This window comes from Acanthaster planci, linkage group LG02 (genome assembly GCF_054643075.1).
Source record: "Acanthaster planci isolate LZ-2023a linkage group LG02, COTS_SCS, whole genome shotgun sequence".
Lineage (NCBI taxonomy): Eukaryota > Metazoa > Echinodermata > Asteroidea > Valvatida > Acanthasteridae > Acanthaster > Acanthaster planci.
This window is the reverse complement of record NC_141778.1, coordinates 28,021,505-28,041,561: the sequence shown is the minus strand read 5'-3', so window position 1 is coordinate 28,041,561 and position 20,057 is coordinate 28,021,505. Positions and strand designations below refer to the sequence as shown.

The following is a 20,057-nucleotide window of genomic DNA, read 5'->3' as shown; positions in this document are numbered from 1 at the left end:
TGATATACAGAATGTGCAACATACCTCCAAAAAGTGCCATTATGAAGTGGCACTACACTTATGCACATGTTGTTAAAATTTGTGCGTGTACACATTTTGGCTTGTTAAAGCATTTTACCGCTTTAAGACATAGATTAGCTTCTAATTCTGGTTGCTGAGGTACTGGTAGTCTACCGGTATATCACATTTCATCAGTCTAACCGCATTTACACCTTTGTTCCTCTTAAGACATTACTTACACTTTCATCGTTTTTTATCAGGAGATTGTCCGTGTTAAAAACGTACACAAGGAAGGGATGGGAGAAGTGTATCTCTGTGACATTTGTCAGTCTCCCTGGAAACTCAGTAATGTAACTCTGTTTTTGAATCCTATCAAGAAACATTTTCAATATCTGAAACAACAAAAGGGAGTTTGAAAATTCTAAATATTGTTAAAATCCTACCTTGAGTATATTCTTCTTTTCTGTGAGTTGAGAGTTAAGTCTGTCTTTTGTATTCTGGTCACCACTGTTGTCCTTGAGGTCAACAGATTTACCAGTACACTTAACTTCTTCAAGCCGTCCTCTTCGGGAACCTTTAGGTGACATGTGTGGGCCATCATTGGAATGGTTACTACTTTGACTTACAATGTTCTGGCAAGAGTCTGTATTAATGTGATACCTTGGGGTCTCTGTTATATTGGATAGATGGTGTTTGCTGCCTTCAAAACCACGTTTTAGTAACTCCCCATCAGAATATGCACTGACAGCAGGAGACTGATCTTGATAATCCGACGATTGGCTAATCTCAGTTCCTTTGTGCTTGGAGTCCTGGAGGTTTTTGAATTCACCTTCTGTATTCTGTGGGTCACTGAACAACACAAAACTGTTGCCTTCTCGATTAAAAGGCTCAATGATGCCAAAATTCTGCTGGATATTCTCATTAACATCAGAACTAGACTTGGACAACGATCTTGCACCATTCCTTGCATCCTTCTTGGCCTGGTTCCTACAGTACTTGGATGGAGGTATGTTAGGTCTCATTAGGTTTGGAATGTTATCTGCTTTATCAGTGTCCGCCTCCATGCCTAGAGAACTATCACCATCCTTACTCCTATTCCTCTCAACCTCCTCCCTTGGTGAATTATTCTTCTTCGTGTTGTCTACCTGGCCTTTGATCAAGTTCCCTGAATACTTTGAAGAGACTTTTGCACAGGCATACTTCCCAAGATACTTTGCATAGGATCCATTCAGGTCTTTACTGTATGCTGGTTTGATCAAGCTGAAGGATTTTTCACTCCTTGGCTTTTGAGTTTTCTCTCCTTTAATTATATACTCCATCTGGGTTTCACTTGGCTGGGGTTCCAAGGTAGTTTCCTGCAAAGAATCGCTCAGTGAGTGTGTCCCTGCAAGGTCAATTGGCTGGTCACATTGCAGAATGGTTGGCGTAAGGGATGATACACTCTGCTGGCTTTGCCAACTTTCTATGTTGGTCTCCTTGCCAGCTTGATGCTGCTGCTGTTTCTTCTTACTGGACTTCAAGAATTTCGTGTGTGATGCTGGGATATTTATGGAGGGGCCCTGTTCATTAGTCACCACATTACCACCCTGGGATGCCTCATTCACTTCAGGTACTGGTGTTCTGCTCTGATACATTGCATTAATGACTACATCTCCGCCAGATAGGACATCATCCTTGGGATCTTTGACAAACCCCAGCTTGAGGCCATTCCTATTGCACAAACAGAACTACATTAAATTTTTGTATAAAATCACTTTCACAGATTATCAATGTATTACGATGTGTTGATGTGCAAAAAACACTATCTGACCAGTCCATCTTTACTTAATATTATACTTCTTTGGAGATGCCCAGTTTAGAAAATTTATCGGAAATTAACAAAGTACAAAATCCTATCAATTTTGAGAAAGTGAAGCACACAAAATCTGAGGAGCACAAATCAATTATATGATCAACATTAGGTTTTGTAGCTCTGTGGGTAATGTGCCTTGCTTCACAGTTGTGAGTAATCACATCCCAATGTTTACATTATTAATCACTAATATCAGATGAGGAAATCACGGTTTCTGGAAAAAATCTGTTCTTTCCAAAATAAATACATATGGAAAAAATGTTGACATTTCAAATTGAACTTGAATAGCAATCACTGAATTCAGGCGTACCCTGTCAAGGATGGGCAGACAAAACAACTATACTTAGACCTCAAGTAACTCTTAATAACTGATATATAACAACACTGATGTGCTTGGATGGGAATTTGTCACCCAACTGTCTAGAGGAATAGGCAGATTTAGGGCAAGGCAGATCTTGATGAAATAATCTCTCTGTCTGGAAAGCTCTGTGCTCCAAGCACTGCTCAATAGTAAAGCGATCTGATGGCTCTAGCTGAAGGACATTCTAAAATAATAGAGAGAAAGACAAACTTTGTGTTAATGGCTTGCATGCTCCATTGTCTAGTAAAACATCTGAAATTGTACAATCAGTGTATTTTTTGAAGCAATTACACTTCAATAATAAAAGAAATAAAATAAAAACACCTGCGTAACTTTAATTGTCACATTCTTTACAGCAATATTCTGAATTTTATGTAACCTTACAAATGTGCCACATTTATTTAAGTGATATGAGTTGTACATGTATATCTCTTTTCTAATGTGCAATTAAAAAATAATACGAAAAAAGAACACACCTTATAAATAAAGGAGACATAGCGAAAGGGAGCCCATACAAAAACATTAAGTAACCAGCTTAATCAATTCAGTCATTGCTTTGGGATTACATAAAGCATTGTGCCTAATTACAGGTACTAAGGAACATATATATTAAAATTGGAGGCTGAATATTTAGGACTGTTAGGGTTAAGGCAATTTTTATGCATGTCAATGTGTATAAAACAATTTGCAAATAACAGACTGCCTCTAAACTTTCTTCAGCAAATAAAATAAATAAAGCAAAATTTACTTTTAATGTGGTGTTTTTCAATTATTGTAATCTGATATCATTCCTTTTGAATTGCACCAGCATCATTCAAAATGCTGAATTAAGGCAGGGCCAAAAATGTGGTTGTGAACATAACCCGTGATGTCCTCATGATGTTACATTCAACACCTTGCCTTCAGACTCTCTGATTAAGTAGTAAAGTTTGTTTTATAAGATACACTCCTTATTTTCTTTACTCGGTGAGACGGAAAACTTTCAACAAGCAGCATAAAAAAAAATGGCTTTGCATTGTCTTTTTCAAGTAAACAGTGCATCAACATTGAATGAACCTGTGACCACCAAGTGACCACCAAGTAAAAAATTGATGATTCCTTTTCATAAAAGAACTCTATACAGGTAGAATTATGAGATTCATTGCTGTATGGACACCTACCTTCATGATATCCAGGGTAACACTACTCATTACACCCGAGTATTTCATTTCCAGAGTCTGAGGCTCTGAAACTTTTGGAAACTACAGAAAAAAAAATAAAATAGGAGTAATGTCATGGTAACCCTTTCTCAAAAGACTCTATGAAGTCAATTCTAATACAGTTATTTCAGAGGATATCGTCATGACTTCTGCTTCTAATTTTTACTCTAATCTCCAATGATGCCATAAGCTGTAATAATTGATTCAATACACTGAACACATACCTTTTTTTAATTAGAATTTTCGAAGAAATGTTTCAGTCTATCAAAAGCATACTACAGATTACAGTGAGCGATTTCATTCCCAAATTATGGGTAGCAAATATGCTTTGCAATTTTTTGGCATTTATAAGAATTTAGTTTGCAATGTAATCAATGAGTTTTGTGATTTAATTTAAAATGCATAATTAAACACTATGCAATTGGTTTGATTTAATTACTGATGTTTAGCTAGAATTAGCTAGAATAATCAATAAAACTAACAAAGTAAAAAAACATACTCGGCAGCTTGCAGTTAAGATTTTCCTTGACTTTCAAGTAATGAACATCAACCCTAAATACATTTCTTTTATTAACCCTAAAAATAGCCAGGTTATTTTGACCCATCTCACAGCTGGGGGGGGGGCAGGGAGCTAATAATCATTACAAGTGAAGTTTCAAATCAATCAGACATATGGCTTTGTTACGGTCTTTGAAGTTCAAGGCTACAAAAATGCAACCTGTGAGCACTGATCACCATGGTGAAAAATACAGTCCAACAAGGTTAATATGAGCTTGAAGAGACTCTCCCAAAAACCTTGTCTCATGGTGAACCCTGTGTTACGTGTTGATACGTAACCCCTTCATAGAGGACAAGCCTGGCATCATGCACCAGCAAGCATTGTTATACACTACGGCAATGTACTGTGCATGTACATGTACTGTACAGTATCTACAGTGGATCAGTATTCGATGTACAGGTACCAGCCTTTATCTATTTAATAAGTTTTAAGTCGTATTTATCAGTATGATTCAAATTAATAAAACAAAGATTTTGAATACGCCAACTTGTGTGACGCAACAGCAGAGAACAGTGGTGTAAGTGGCCGGCCGCACTATGCCACGCAGCGTGGCGAAACACTACCTGGAAACTGGTACTTGATGTTGCACATAAGTAAGGGTTTTTTAAACTTGGGAACCAGTTCATGCTTGTAAGGACCGGATGTAAAAGGGCATTGAAATCAGGGACTTTCCGTTGGTTTTTAATTGGCGGGAGGGGATCTATTTTGTAGAAACGTTCGTTTAATTTATGGAACAGTACCTTTAATTTTTATTGTGCGACAGGGTTGTGGGAGTTTAATTTGAAAGGGGAATGTGGGACATCAGTTCACTGAAGGAAGGGAACGTAAGAAAGGTGTAATTTCCAAAACCTATTTCAATTTTCTTTCCACTGACCATGTGGGGTCATTGTTGAGGATTGTTTGTGCATTTGTTTTCCTCGGCATCAAAACTTCCGTCCCATTTATGATTTTCAATTTAGGTTCACCCATTGATTAGTTTAAATTAAAAACCCACCTCTATCGGACCAGACCCACTGTGATTGAAACTCCTGTGATGCTTTGACATCACAATACCCATTGTCGCCTTGAACAAAACCTTCCAACGGCACAAGGAACAGAGACACTAAGTCATTGGTGGTAAAGCAACAGCCCAAATTGCCGAGTGGATTAGCGTTATTAGAGAACCACTAATGTGCTCCATCAAGATTTACAGGTACTGGGATTAAGCCTTTGAAGAGGTATTTTCAACTGTACCTGTAAAACCGCTTAAAAAAAGCTTTAAACATTGAGAATGGTTTCTGACACTGCAGGTTAGGTAAAAGTGCTCATCTTGTCAGTGTTCACATCTTAGCACAGCTCGTATTAAGTAAGTTTTCTCTCATAGGAATGTGTACATTTTGAACGGGACTGAAGAAATATGCTCGCAGTAAGCACAATCTTCTCTCAAGCGTGCTCATGTTAATTGTGTTTGACTGTATACATTTTTGGCTGCCTGGTCTTGGGAAAATGGGCACTGCACAGGAGCGGCATGTTCAATATTCACAAAACTGGTGACAAAATGACTGCAAATTTCTTAATTACTATTAAAACCCTTAAAAGTTCAGCTTCTCAAAAAAGCACAATGGCGATATCAGAAAAACTGTTGAGGGGATGGATTCCACCCCCCTCCCAGCTTTTTTAAGGTTAAAGTAAACTTTCACAATTTGGTTAAAGTGTACAGCAAATTCAGGAGCCCAGTTGCATGTTTGGTATGCATCACTGTTTGGTATAGCAATGTTGTTTCTTAAATACATGTAAACCTGAATATTAACCTACATGTTACATTGTTCATATATTAAAGTCAGTACTCGTGCCTGGCTCCTTTTCAACCAAAACTTGTGTTATGTGCCAAGCACAAAGAATAATAAATAAGTTATCATTCCAAATGCATTTGTCACCACAGGTTTGTATGAAAAACACTGTTACTTATTGAGGCACTCATGGCTCTCTGAGTTTTGCTTAAATCCATTTTTATCGCTTCAAGTTATAGCCATCTTGTTATATTTTCTACCAGTTGATGTTTAATATTGATGTTATCCTTTTGTGTGTGTTTTGTGCTGATTCTTTGGTGCTGCAGCAGACCCTTGGAATATTTTACTGATTTCTTCTGCTCAATTCTGACGTGCAACAGCCATTTTGGATATGGTCTCCTTCCATTCCTGTTGAAGAAATCTGAATGTCATCGTACTTCGAAATGGCTGCAATACAAATTCTTACTGTACTATTGGTGCTTTGCTCATCATGTCACCATTTGATAGAGGCAAATATTACAAGCCCAACATGCCTGAGACTTGTTTGACCAGTACACAGTGTTATGACATGGTCTTGGAGCTTCTTGTGAACCCATGTCCCATATCTCAAAAAAAAAAAACTGTGTCCTACTGGATTTCATCCTTCGAAGTTTGCCATAACCAAATGGTCGAAACACGGCCAGATCTGCTTGTTAATCCCTGGACATAACTACATGTATGCATGGATATCTCCATAAACCCTGGTCCAGAATGCAGCTTGATCTCTCAAGAAGAAAAGAGCGAGTCGAATGATCCACAAACAAGTGTATCCATCAAGTATTTATGAAATCACCTTCTCAAGATCCGCAGATCTTTTGGGGGCTTGATTTCTCACAAGATGCTTAACATTCTTAAAATCAAGTGAATTCTGCAATTTAGGGGAAGAGGGCTGGCCATAGTAACACTTTGAATTCATTGAATTACATGATGAGTTTGTACAACAAAAGTCCTCTTGTGCAGCCATGTAATCGAACCAGATTTTTGAATCTTCGTTACACTGACCGATTAGTCCTGACTGATACACAGAAACTCCATTTGCACCCATCTTTGCTGTCTGGTGTGGTACCTCCTGGAAATCTACGAGCTACCCGTGTTTGTACCCTCCCAGATGTGGTTACGAATCAGCCTGACTCTAGAGTCAATGTGGATGATTAAAACCAATTGGTTTGAAATCATCTCCAAATCAAAGGGCTTCATGTAAGACCAGTTTTATGGATACGTTAAAAAATCACTTTAGCTCATGTTGTGAATCAGGCAGGCATGACAAGATTCTCACAGGTGATTTCAATTTCAATCTACACCCTGTACTTCAAACGAAGTCTGCTAAAATCAATAATCAATTATGTCAGTGATTTCAGTGGCACAACATTATAGATTCACCCACAAGAATCACAGAGAAAAGTTCCACGTGTCTTGATATGATCATGATATCTAACGAAAGTAAAGTGTTTTCTTCAGGCAACATCACAGTTGGGTTTGGTGAACATAATATTTTGTATATGGCCGACAAAGCCCGGAAAACTAGAGCTGAGCCAAAATTTATAAAATCAGGGACTTTCCACAGATTTGATGTCAATCTTTTAACTACGATCTCAGAAAAGTTAACAGGGAAATGATACGTTGACTAAATAACTCTGATATTGTTGAAGGCTGCTTTTAAAAACAAGTTCACTGAAATGGCGGATCAGCATGCACCTTGGATAGAAATTCATATCAAGGGCAATTTACCTCCATGGTTTAACCAGGAAATTCATTCATTGTCCCAAGACAGTGATTTCTGTAAAAGAGTTGCCCAGAAGAGTGGTAAATCTAGGGATTGGGAATTATACCATACCAAAAGAAACCAGACCAGTAGTGCATCATATATGCTAAGAAATATAATACTCAAATATCATACAGCATAATAAGAGTGATGACAAATAGTTTTGGAAGATAATAAAATCTGTTCTTCCATCAAAAGACCATGAATGTATCAGGGAAATTAAAGTGAATGGCACCTGCATTAAGGAGCCAAAGGATATCCCTAATGCTTTCAACACCTATTTTACAGAGATTGGACATAAACTAGTGCAAAATTTTGATGACGACACTGATAATGCGGGCAACGTTTTAAATTGTTTAAATGAACATCTGAACTTTGATGAAACTGATGAGGAGTATGTTGTAAAACAGCTGTCTGCCCTTCATGTGGGTAACACAACAGGTATTGATGGAATTGATGCCAAGTTACTAAAAGCAGGAGCTCAGGAGATCGTAGCGCCCCTCACATATATCTTAAATTTTACTATTCGCATTGCTGTCATCCCACAGAGTGGAAGAAGGCTGTCATTTCACCAATTTTCAAAGACGGTATGAAAACAGACTGTAACAATTACAGACCTATATCAGTCTTAATTACCTGTGACCTGTAAAATTCTCGAGAGGGCCATTCCCATCCAAGTGTACAAGCATTTGCATTTATCAAGTGCCAATCTGGTTTTCGTCCTCAACACTCAACACTTACTGCCTTATTATTTTATATTTCTTTTAACTCAATAAATGCATTTCATAGAGAAACGCTATGCATTCAATTTCTCAGCCAACATTCTTGCAAGTGCTGGGTTGAGCCCCACCTGTGTTAAGATTCCTAATCTCCTGGGATTGGTGAACCACAGGATTTGTGAATTTGATGAGTACAAACTGGAGTGGTCTGTGTGCTCACTTAGGATGGGTTTCAAAGGGATGTATACATAATGTTTACCAGGTTCTTGCCTTTGGGTCCTCATCATGTTTTCAAGCAACAGTAATTGAAAATTTTACATGTAATTATGCATTAATGATTAATACGTATACTTGCATTTTCCAGATCACTAGGACTTACTAAAGAACAATAAATACTAAAAGAGGGACAACTGCAGCAGATCAAATGTACATGTTCTTTCTCTCATGCTCTCTAGGGCCAAGATTTGGTTTGCTGTGTTTGTGAAAAAGTATCATACAGTCATCCTATCAATTATGACAAAAAGAAGAACCTTTGTTGCAGGAGGGACACCACATGTAAATGCTGATATCGCAGCTGAACCTACCCTAAGCCCAGAGAACCTTGGATTCTTCTCAAATAGCTCCATCTGGTAGTTGGGCAAAGCTCCTAGAATCTTCTGGATAATGAAAAGTTGATCAACCTCACTCTCTCCTGGGAAAAGAGGCTGTCCATCACTCAGCTCACCCATGATGCAACCAACAGACCAGATGTCAACTGCCTTGCCATAAGGGGCTCTGTCAAGAGACAAAAAGCAAGCAAAAAACATAATGAGTGCACAAATGTCAGTGAAATTTGAAATTATCACTTCGTAATTAAGCATTTTGTATATCATTAATTTATGTTAGGGGAGCATGGCGTAACCCTTGACACGAGGCCCTTGAAAAACTTGTCTTTGCTGAGGCCATGCGGCCACTGGACCCCTTTTGTTAAACTTTAATCCCTTTACAAAATACTAGTCTGACAATCATTTATCAGGGGGTTTTCATTCTCCTTGCAGAACAACCTGCCCAGCCATGCAGAGCTCCTTCCAGGTAGGCCTCTGTCCACAGTTTATTGTTTACTAAGGGAGCTTGTCCAAAAGGTCCCTGCATTTTAACCGCACACGGTCACTGCGGTTGAGCCCTGTTGCTAGGAACTGCGGCAGCAGTGTTGAGGCTCACTCATTTAAATTTAAGAACATTTAATGAGGCAGCCCTAGGATGAACACAATTATTATGCTGATGCTCTTGAATTATGCATGCCTGCTGCAGTGACCACGGTCAACCCAAACATTCTATGCGTGGTGCACAGACAAACGCTTGGTGTACATGTACATGTTCATGTATATCTACTGGTTATTTTCGGAATGTGTAAAATGGGCGGCGCATCTGCAATTCAAAGTGTCAGGGACATAAATGTGGTGATTTTTTCTCAGACTGTCACAAAAAAGCAGACTCTCTATATGCTACAAAGGTGATCCGCGCAATGCCCTAAAATATACATTTTACTTGGCACAACACCGAATCACACACGGAGAGCACAATTCTGTATTTCAACATGCGCATAGGTGTTCCTGTACAGCATCGTTCGCACACACGTGTGCAACCAGACTTGTGCAAGGATTAAATGATGTGACTTTTGTCACTTCGTGACAATAGAGAAACACAGAGACCAAGCTTTTTGTTAGTTGTTGTTTCCAGTTGCTATGGAATTAAACAACATTTTGCTTTGAAACTCTGCTAATTTGTTCATTAGATCAAAGGAAGTAAAATCGTAGGAAAAACTCCAGATCGAAAAATTTTTGATTTTCCGCTGGCGGGTTTTTGCCACTTCGTGAAAACACAGACAAATTGATCAAATACAGTGTATATTGTGATGTGTTTAGAATAACAATATTCACTGTCGTATGAAAAAAGGTTAGTGTGCACGTGAGATTCAAAAAAAGCAAATACATGTTTGAAAGCATCGATCCAGGGATTTTAAATCAAAAGGCTTTCGATCTCCATGAATGACAATCAGGTTATGAGGGTGCTATTGCAGAATTACGGTAACACCTACCTGGGGTTTTTAATTTTCAATAAACTGTCCTATATTGAACCATAGATGGCGTTAAAACTGTACCTGCCTCGATTTTTTGCCATAGGGTTTGTACACACAATTGCTTGAGCAACTTCGACCAAGAATTAATACCAGAACGAAAGAGAAATCAGACTAAATTTTCCCTTCCGTTCGATTGCAAATATACCCAAGAGTCAGATTTTCAAATAATGTTTCATAATTTTTTTCCAGTTTAGACAAAAATCATGTGACATGAAATTAACCACTTCCTGCTGGGGACTCCGGGATTGGAGACGTATGGTTTATATGGGTGGCCGGGGTCTCCGAACTCAGACAAAGGAAACAGGGCCCTGTAACAAAAGACCGTACTCCGAACAAAAGACCGTACTCCGAACAAAAGACCAGGCTGCTGGGCATTACCGGCATTTTTCACTCTCAAAAGTGGTGATAATCCAGCCCTGTTTTGAATACTTGGGCGTCAATGAAGATCACCTGTCAACTTAGAGTAGTGCCTAAAGATTACTTGGTGCGGCTACAAACGACCGTTAAATGAAATGATGAATTTTTGAAGGATTTTGAAAACGGAAAAAATGATAGTCATGCCGGCCCAGCATCATCAACATTGAAAAATGCCCCGGCATGAAGTGGTTAAAGGAGCAGTTTTCCTGCACACGTGTTTCTAGCCCGTTGACTTTGTAACTTTGAGATGTTTGATCGTTCCCCAAGTGATAGCCAACAAAGACCCTGATGCAAGATTTATTGCAAAGGGATGACCTCATGATGATGTCATCACCTTATTTATATTGATTTTTGAATATTTAATTTTTCCCCATGCGTTTTGTAAACGTTTTTCTACTCAACACAAGTGAACGAATAGTCTTTAACTTTGGCTCAAGATTACTATAAGAACGAAAGAGAAATCGGGTACTTTAGGCTCTGTTATTTGATTTGAAATATGCCTAAGAGTCTGAATATGAAGTAATATTTCGTAAAAATTGTTTAGTTTAAGTGCAAATCACGTGACATGAGCTTAAAGGAGCAATGTTCTGCAAAGAAGTTAATGGCCCATTGACTTTGTACACGTTTTCCAGCCACAATTTTGGTAACTTCAGGATGTTTGCTCATTGCCAAAATGATAGCCAACAAAGACCCTGACGCAAGATTTATTGCAAAAGGATGACCTCATGATGAGGTCATCACCTTATTTTATATTGATTTTTGAATATTTAATTTTTACCCATAGGTTTTGTAAACGTTTTTCTACTTAACACTAGCGAATGAGCGGTCCTTTACTTTGGCTCAAGATTACTATAAAAACGAAAGCAAAATCAGGTACTGTAGAGCTGCAGTCGTATACGATGTACATGTAATGGAATGTTCGTGACCTTTTTGGGAGGAACTGTACATTGACTGGTTGCCTCATGCCTTCCTTGCCAATGGTTTGGCCTGGTGGGAACCAGTGTGATGCACTGCGCACTTGTTTTCAACACCGTGATTCACAAATGCTCGTTATAAATGGGTCAGTTCATGTTCGGCGGGAAAGCAAACACGTACGCAAAATTTAGAGGTCAGAATTTGCAAAAGTCGAACTCACTTCTTCTCTGGCGAAATATCGCTCCAAATTTTTCATGACATCGTTGTTCGCTTTATTTAGCATTTGCCTGAAGTTTGTACCAGCCTTTACACTTTTAAATAGTTTTATGGGCATATATTGAATAAGCTCTGTCCTCTTGCCCTTCACCAAAAACGTACGCGAAGGCCAATTGACCATGTAGGTATATATCTATTAAAAAAGAAAAGTCTGAGACAAACATTCAACACACACGTATCCGCTTTATTCACCACTTTAACATGTATATATTCTAGAGACTGACGAGTCTAAAAACTCACTTGAAGTGCTTCTCAAAGTAGCTCCAGGCCGATGACCTCAGGGTTGCTGGCACGGTCAGAAAAAATGATGTACGGGGTGTTTCTAGATATGATTATAAACTCGGCGATAATTTGAATTTTACCCCAAAACAAAGTAACAAGAGACACAAAAATCTAAAGCAGAAAACAGGTTTGCTGTCATTAAGCACTGGGGAAAAACTAAGAGAGGCCAAAACGTGCAAGATTTCTGAAATACATGCTCGGTCTTTGTTTTCACCTTGAAAGACTTCATTCTGAAATTAATCTACGCCCCTTCTCCCTGAAAAATGACAAACAATAGTCATTTTCTTAGACAAAGAAAAATACTATATCCCTCTCATGTATTTGCGTACTAACATTGCAAAAACATTAGGGCATTAAATTTGTAATGGCAGAGGGCCTTTTCAATCAGATCAAAGGTCAAAAATTATCCAATCTGCAAAGAAAAAATTCCCCTTTCTAAACAGGGATTGACAGCTCCCGTGTGTAGTTCTCTGAAGGGTTCCAAGAATAGGCGGCTGGTGGTTCTCCTCGAACATTTATACAAAGTATTTCTTTGCGATTGGATAGCAAGCTCCGATTGGAATACCTGCAGTTGTTGGGAAATATTAAATTGTGCCTCTGAAAGAAGACAATTGACATTGTAATTACAGCAGCGAAAGGGATTGGCCAATGCCAACTATTTCAAAGTGCATGAATTTGGGCTGACCAATCACGCACTGACAAACTCGGTGGCACAAAAGTGCAAATTATAAAAAAGGACCTCAAGGACTGAACATGACTCTAGTGCAACAATTAAGGGCTAGGGGACTGGATTTCAATAAATTAAAATAGAAAAAGTCGCTGTGGTTCTCCAAAATGTCTGTGGAACCGACCGCGGCTAGCTGCGCTGGTGTAAAATTTAAATAACAATAGGGGGCTTTGTTAGTCAGTTCCTTTGATATGGTGAACAGGATAAAGTTGAAACATTACTCTAGGGAGCCAAAAGTGATAAAGTTGAAGGGGTAAATGTGAAACAATACTGTGCATGCCCGTATAGGGCTGCATAAAATGGACAAGCTATATATATATCTTATATATAGCTTATATCAATAATTATGAAATTTGAAAATTTACAAGTTAAAGGAAGGTTGAGACAACGTATAAAATTTTGGCGTGACATACTGGGTAGGTGCTCCTAGTATGATTTTGTCAATTGTTGTAAATGGCTATGTAATTCGTTTTGCAGAAGAACCTCTGATGTTGTTTCTCCGTAATAACAAATCTGCCTTACGTCAGGCTGCTTTTGTGACAGATTCTGTATTAGAATTGCTGGCTTCTAACCACGTTGTAGAAAAATCCCATACCTCCTATGTCATCCGCCCTTAATCTGTTTCATGTTCAGTGTAAAAAAATTATGTTCAGTGGCAAAGAAAAACAGGCTCATCCTTGATCTCAGCATTCTCGATACTTACATTGCTAAGAAACACTTTAAATTGGATGACTGGAAGTTAGGTATTCAATTTGTCTCTTCCCATGCTCTCATGACATCTTTTGATTTAAACTTGGGCTACCTCCATTTCGACATCCCTTCAATCTCTCAGCAATATTTAGGTTTTAATGGGAGCATTAACAAGATAGACAGATACTTTGAATTTACCGTCTTACCATTTGGGCTAACAACTGCCCCTTAGATATTCACTAAAGCTCTTAAACCATTAGTTTCTTCGGCGGTCCTGTGGAATTTTAATAGCTCTTTATCTGGATGATGGTTTTATTGTTTCATGTCCCAAGCGCTCTTCTGACCATTCTCAGATAGCTTTAGGTATCACTAACCATGTATGCTCTGATCTCCTAGAGGCAGGCTTTGTATACAACATATCCAAGAATGAGATGGAATACCACACGGGGTACTCTGCAGGTACTTGATCATAGGATTGATAAAATTAAACATCTATAGAATTCCTGTTCAAGCAATTTTTATCTCTATTAGGGACTTGCATTCATTCATAGGCCAAATCATTTCCTTGACACCCGTAGTTGGCAATATTACAAGGTTGATGACTCATAATTGTCAGATGACAGTCGCTGCCGCCTCTGATGAAAGTGATCCATTTGTTCGCTCAAATGCCTGCTTATCTGAGCTCAAGTTTTGAAGAGATAATGTCCAACATTTGAATGTCCATTTTGTTTTTACCCATCAAGTTGTAAATAAGATAATTTGTTTGGATGCTAGTTCAACTGGCACAGGCGCTATAATCTACAATGATGTCCACACTGCCCACAAGCTGTGGTCTCCCGCAGAATGAAAACGGAGTTAAACTTGGCATGAGTTTGAGGCTATTCATTTTGTCTTGCTCTCCTTTCTTCCCTTAATTTGTGCTTCTGAGTTAAAATTACTCACTGACAGTCGATGTGCAGCCAAGATTATCATATGTAAGTGTGAAGCCACACCTTCACAGCTTGGCAGTCGATATTTTTTGTTTTTGTCTCAGCGATTCTATTTTCCTTAATGTCAAGTGGATTCCTAGGACCATCAATGATCAAGCCGATTTTGTTAGAAGGATAATTGACACTGATGACTGGTCTCTTCCAGACGAATTCTTCACGTTGCTTAACTCTTGCTGGGGTCCATTTTACGACTGACTGCTTTGCTACCTTATATAATTCTAAATTGCCCTGATTGGAACCCACATTCATCAGGCGTAGATGCTTTCGCTTACAGCTGGCATAGCAAAAATGCATTGCCGACCCAAAGGTGTTCTTGTATATCCATGGTGGCCTTCCCAACCATTCTGGCCTTTTATTTGCTGTGGTTGCATTACCGTGCCTAGATTAAGGACTTCTTTACTGAAGTGGGTTATCGTGCGCTTAAACACGGCAGAAATAACAATAGCTTCCTTGGGTCAAATAATTACAATGATCCCGTAGCAGCTGCATATTTAGATTTCGAGTTGGTGTAACAGCTTGATTGCATTTGTACTTTATTATCAAGATTCCTACACTTATCTAAAGTTTTCTACTTTTCGTGTGCATACAGATCGTTCGCAACCATTCCTTCTGGCTAATTTTCCATGTCAGTTTCTGCTCTGCTGGACAGAGCTTTGCATACTGGGCATACTGCAGCCCAACAGTCGCGGTCAAAAGAATCCCAGCGCAAAGGGGTTAATGGTACATCTAAATAAATTTTGTTTTTCAGGATTTCCGCTTATCATTTTGATGTCTGATCTGATATTGGTCAATCTGGCATGAACATACTCCCCACCCTGTTAGCCTTGGAATCCAAGGCCAACTTTCCTGCTAGAAATCCACGGGATGACATGCTCTTCCACAAGATCCATATGGAGAGTTAAGCTTTCTGTTGGGAGGTTGCCATGAGCAAATTGTAAGTATTTTTGACTGTAGTAACCTTAATGAGTTGAATGATATGACAAATTCAGTTGATTTGTTTTTACAAATATTATGTTTTACAGCATAAAGTGAAACATTTTATAACAGTCACAACTTTGTTTCGAACTGTTCAAGACCTGATCTTAAATCTGTGGCTCAGCCTGGCCATATCTCCTGTATAGCTAGAAACTCTATTCCTTGTTTTGTAGTCACAAGAATCTGAACTTCTTTTTAGTCTGCTTTTCTTTCAGCTCCGTGACACGCTGATTTTCAGCAACAAGAATTTGTCATCAGGAATTTAAACTGACTTTCTTGCTGATGTATTCAGAGGTGACTGGCTCATGCTCTTCCAAGTATAACTACTTTCTTTAATTGCAAGCTAAGCACAGCAGTGCCATGTCCGAGGACAGATCCAAAACCAAGTATTTTGGGGGGAGGTCATTTTCAAGGGTTCAAATTTTTTTTTTAACATGACTACATGATGAGTAATTTGCACGCTTGTTGAAGGATGGGAAGTAAGAACGGTACAAGAACATTAGAGGAATCTATCCAACCTGTTTTGACTGTTCATGTTTATACATGTATGACATGAAAGTACATAATCTACTTTATCACTCCAAGATAAAATGCATTATTCTTGGCAGACATATGGTTTGTTGACAATCCCTCCATTTAATAATCAGCTGTTTGTTGCCATGGTGCTGTAAACATGTAGCTTGGAGTGCAGACGCGTGACCACCTGATGAGTCCCTGCTGGCTGGCAAAAGCCCAAGGAAAGTCAAGCTATAACGTTACTATAATTTAACAACACGCAAGAAAGATGTTATACATTGTTATAATTCAGCGATGAGCGCTGCCTTCTGAAGTCGCTGCTTGCTAAAATAAATCTCTCTGGTGAAACTTTACATTTCCTGCTATTTACTGGCAATGTTGTTCTTATTTCTGGACAATACTTTTGGTGTGTTCTTTTGTACCATACCAGCTACCAATGTACTGGACTGTGTGGTGTCAATTCTCCTTACATTTTACTGCAAACCAACAAGACAGAGACTGGCAGGGCTTGGTTATCCTGCCTGATGCAATGCGCAGGCTAGGCAGAGTCTTTGTAGTCATTTGAGGAAATGTCTATGTGTGTTGTTTTCCCCTGCAATGCCGCCTTTCAACAAACACTACAGAAGTGAACAGACCCATCGGTTACCTTCGCAGGATGCCAGCAGGTGTTGTCTTGAACCTACTGGTACATGGCTGTCGTCCATGGGCTTTGGTGCGATTACTGTGAGGAGAAGCACAACGGTCCCATCAACTTGCAGGTCTGCAAGCAGTCAGTGGAGCAACATTACTAGGGCCTACATGTATCAGCAGGCAACGGGTACGGTCCCGTCAACTGACAGCTGCAAGCAGTCAGTGGAGCAACAAATATTGTAGGCCTACTGTCACCAGACAACTAGTGTTAATCCTCTTCCTGACGGGCCAACACTCATCTCTATGTACAGTTGGTGTAGCAGTGCACTCAGGGCCCACCAGTGCCGTCAGTGTTTGGGCAGTCCTTTCCTGCAGATGTTCAACTGCTACCGGAGATGATGAGGCGCAAGGTGGGATGAGTCATGTCGAGGAAGACTGTCGGCGGACTTTTAAGTGGACTCTTTGGTTGAACCTTTGAACTGTATAGTAGGCCTAGTAGGCTTACAGGGTAGGCTTAAGTTGAATCCATCTAAAATCCAACGATCTTGCATTAAATTCCTTCCGATACACTTGCAGGCATGGTGCGTATTCATGTTCAGTGAGCGTGGGGCTCGGACCCCACAGTCCACGGTAGCTCTGCAATGCTACGCGTTGATACACACGGTCCTCGGTCATGCCGGCTGCGCTGCCGCACCAGACATTAAACAATGAAGATACATGTAGGTGTCACTGCAAGCAACCTTTTTACATGTACAATGCAGACCTATCCCTGTTCTTAGCATGTTAAGAACATTCTCTACACCATTTTTGGCCATTTGATGCATTCCTTGTTACTGTAGGTTAGTACAGACTTTGTTATTGTCTTTTGCAGAGTGGATAGAAATGTATCGACACTACTGAATCACACCCACATCAAACCACGTATTGTATTTGTGTCCCATTAATCTTTGTTAAAAGAACATTCTTACAAGTACACCGGCTTGTTGTGGTTCGAATGCCAATTAATTTGGCTGTATTAAAGCAGTGCTTAACACATTATCACGATCAGCCGACCTGCCGACATCTGATTCACTAATTCAACTTTTTGGCAAAGTTTTGCTCTAGTAGTTTTAGAACCCTGTGTGAGATTTTTCTTTCCTTCGTCAGCAACGTATATTCCTCTAAAGTTGCAAGTTAAATTGGAATTAGTGCAAGGATTGACTATTTATTTATCGACCCGATCCAATGTGGTAGTTCTGTCAAATAGGCTTGTTTCTAAGTACCAAGCTGGATGTTTTCTCTTCTGCCAAAAATCTGTCATACGTAGAACAGCTTTACTGGTTGGGTGAATGAATTGACTAATAATGAGGAGTGACAGTCTATGGTGTGCATTGCAACCGTTGTATTCTCTGTCTCTCTGGGCCCCTTGAATTTGATTAGGTGGCACTGATGACTGAAAATCTGCTAGACTACTTCTTAAGGCCTCTTCAGGGAAAGTTTTGTTTTATTTTTCAAATTAGTTTCACAGTGCTTATCTTTGGCTGTCGTATTTCTTGTGTGCTGTCTGGTATAGTTGGCATTGTTGGAATTTCATGTAAATAGGTTTGGGGTTTGGGGAGTACGGTAGGAAGATTAAGGTTCTAATTTTCCCATTTTTCCGGTTTTGATAGTTCAGTTTCATACCCCAGTTTTATGAAGATTCCAATTACTTGCCATGTTCCTCTAGGTACTGTTTCCGTACGCAGTATTTTTTGCACTGGGACAACGAAATTTATTTCCAACCAATGACTTAAAGTTTCTACATGTAGGTCAGCCCTTGAGAACACTCTATGTTACGGTAAAGTAATTGCATGGCTAAAAAGAAGGTTTCACAAGTTTCTGTGTAGAGAGAGTTACCGTATGTACTAGCAGGTTTTTTCGCCGTCAGTTTAGATCTCACAATGTTCAATTTTAGTGCCGATTTTGTCCCGTATATGGTAAACAGTTTTCTATATTAATACTTTAGGCATATGACATGCAATTGAGCACAAACATTTTGGCTAGCACCCTCTTATTCCGGTGGGGCTAGTTCAACGGATGGCAAGCATGCAAAGGATTTGGGCCCATAGCTGCCAAGCTTGGCAAGGATTCGGGCAAGCATGCCTGTCACAGTTTGATTTCATTTAAGAGATTTTTGTTTTATTATATATGTGCCGTGTTTTATTAACTTAAAATTGTGCTAAATTCCAGAACGTTGTGGTTCAATTGAACTGAATGGTTAAAGGTATTCACTGGCGGACGAAATGCTGAGGCCAGTGCCTGTGACTTTATATTAAGTACTTGGTGGATGGTTGAAAAGTATGGACTGGACTCTGGTCAGTGGTCAATAGTCGGACAATAAGAAAAGACTGTTCATTGGCCGCGACCATTCCAGTTTAGTTGGTACGGTTTTAAGGAATTTGGGACAATGCATTGCGTTTTCGTATAAAAACCTTGGGAAGGGCATTGGCTCGGCACTTGGTGACGAGATTGACTGCTGGCACTACGTTGGGGCATTAAAGGCCCGTCTAACCCGTTCATCCCCCAGGTTGGACCAATGCGTCTGGTCGGGGATTGGGTTCGTTTTTGCAAGTACTTCGTCGTATTGGGGAGCTTGAGAACACAAAGATGCCAGTGAGAATGCCAGCAGTCTAGAAGTCTTGTCACCTCGTCGCCCACATCTGACAGCCATGCCAGGTTACCTGATATAGCCTTTAAGTATTTTCTTTTGTATAAAAACTGCAACAAAATTCTCTGAAGTGATGTTAATCTATTATTGGAAAGAACGTTGTAGTTCACAAGACCATGATGAAATAAAGTATGTTCAAGCAATTGTTTGATTAAAAGCGAACACAACGTCGTAATGTTTTAGAAGATCTTTATTAAATAAACACTGTGGTAAATTATTCAGTCGATAATCTGAAACTTGGAAATGTAGTGAAAGTGATTGGTCAGAAATCGTTTTAAAGTAGTAAACTGTATTTAATCGAAATTGATTTTGTATTACAAAGAGGGCTTTTTATCATGGACTGGGGTCTTGGTTGACGGGTAGACGTTCCCCCACTGATGTGCCATGCCAGGATGATACCTTACCCCGGGGACGACAGCTGGACCCGCCTCAAACCGAGATCCGGACCAAAGACCACAAGTGCCCATCAGTATCTTTTAATTTTGATCTGTTCTCCTCGAGGTTTGCTTTGAATGTATTTAAGATGAACTGTGTAATTAGTGGTATTTAAAGGGGGATTCATATATTAAATGTGT

The 20,057-nt window shown here is 39.3% G+C and overlaps 1 protein-coding gene across 9 annotated transcripts in view; it reads right to left on the bottom strand.

Moving 5' to 3' along the window:
* Positions 1-20,057, bottom strand: part of LOC110977157 (uncharacterized) — a 167,315-nt gene that overhangs the window by 31,554 nt on the left and 115,704 nt on the right. For all 9 annotated transcript variants that reach the window (XR_015424342.1, XM_087132999.1, XM_087133005.1 and 6 more), the window contains 4 exons: positions 8,845-9,034; positions 3,374-3,454; positions 2,270-2,397; positions 444-1,710 (listed from right to left, as the gene is read on the bottom strand). Coding sequence is in view for 8 of the 9 variants with exons in the window: in XM_087132999.1 (XP_086989125.1) it covers positions 444-1,710; positions 2,270-2,397; positions 3,374-3,454; positions 8,845-9,034 (1,666 nt within the window). In the remaining variant the exon portion in view is untranslated. The remainder of the gene's footprint in view (positions 1-443; positions 1,711-2,269; positions 2,398-3,373; positions 3,455-8,844; positions 9,035-20,057) is intronic.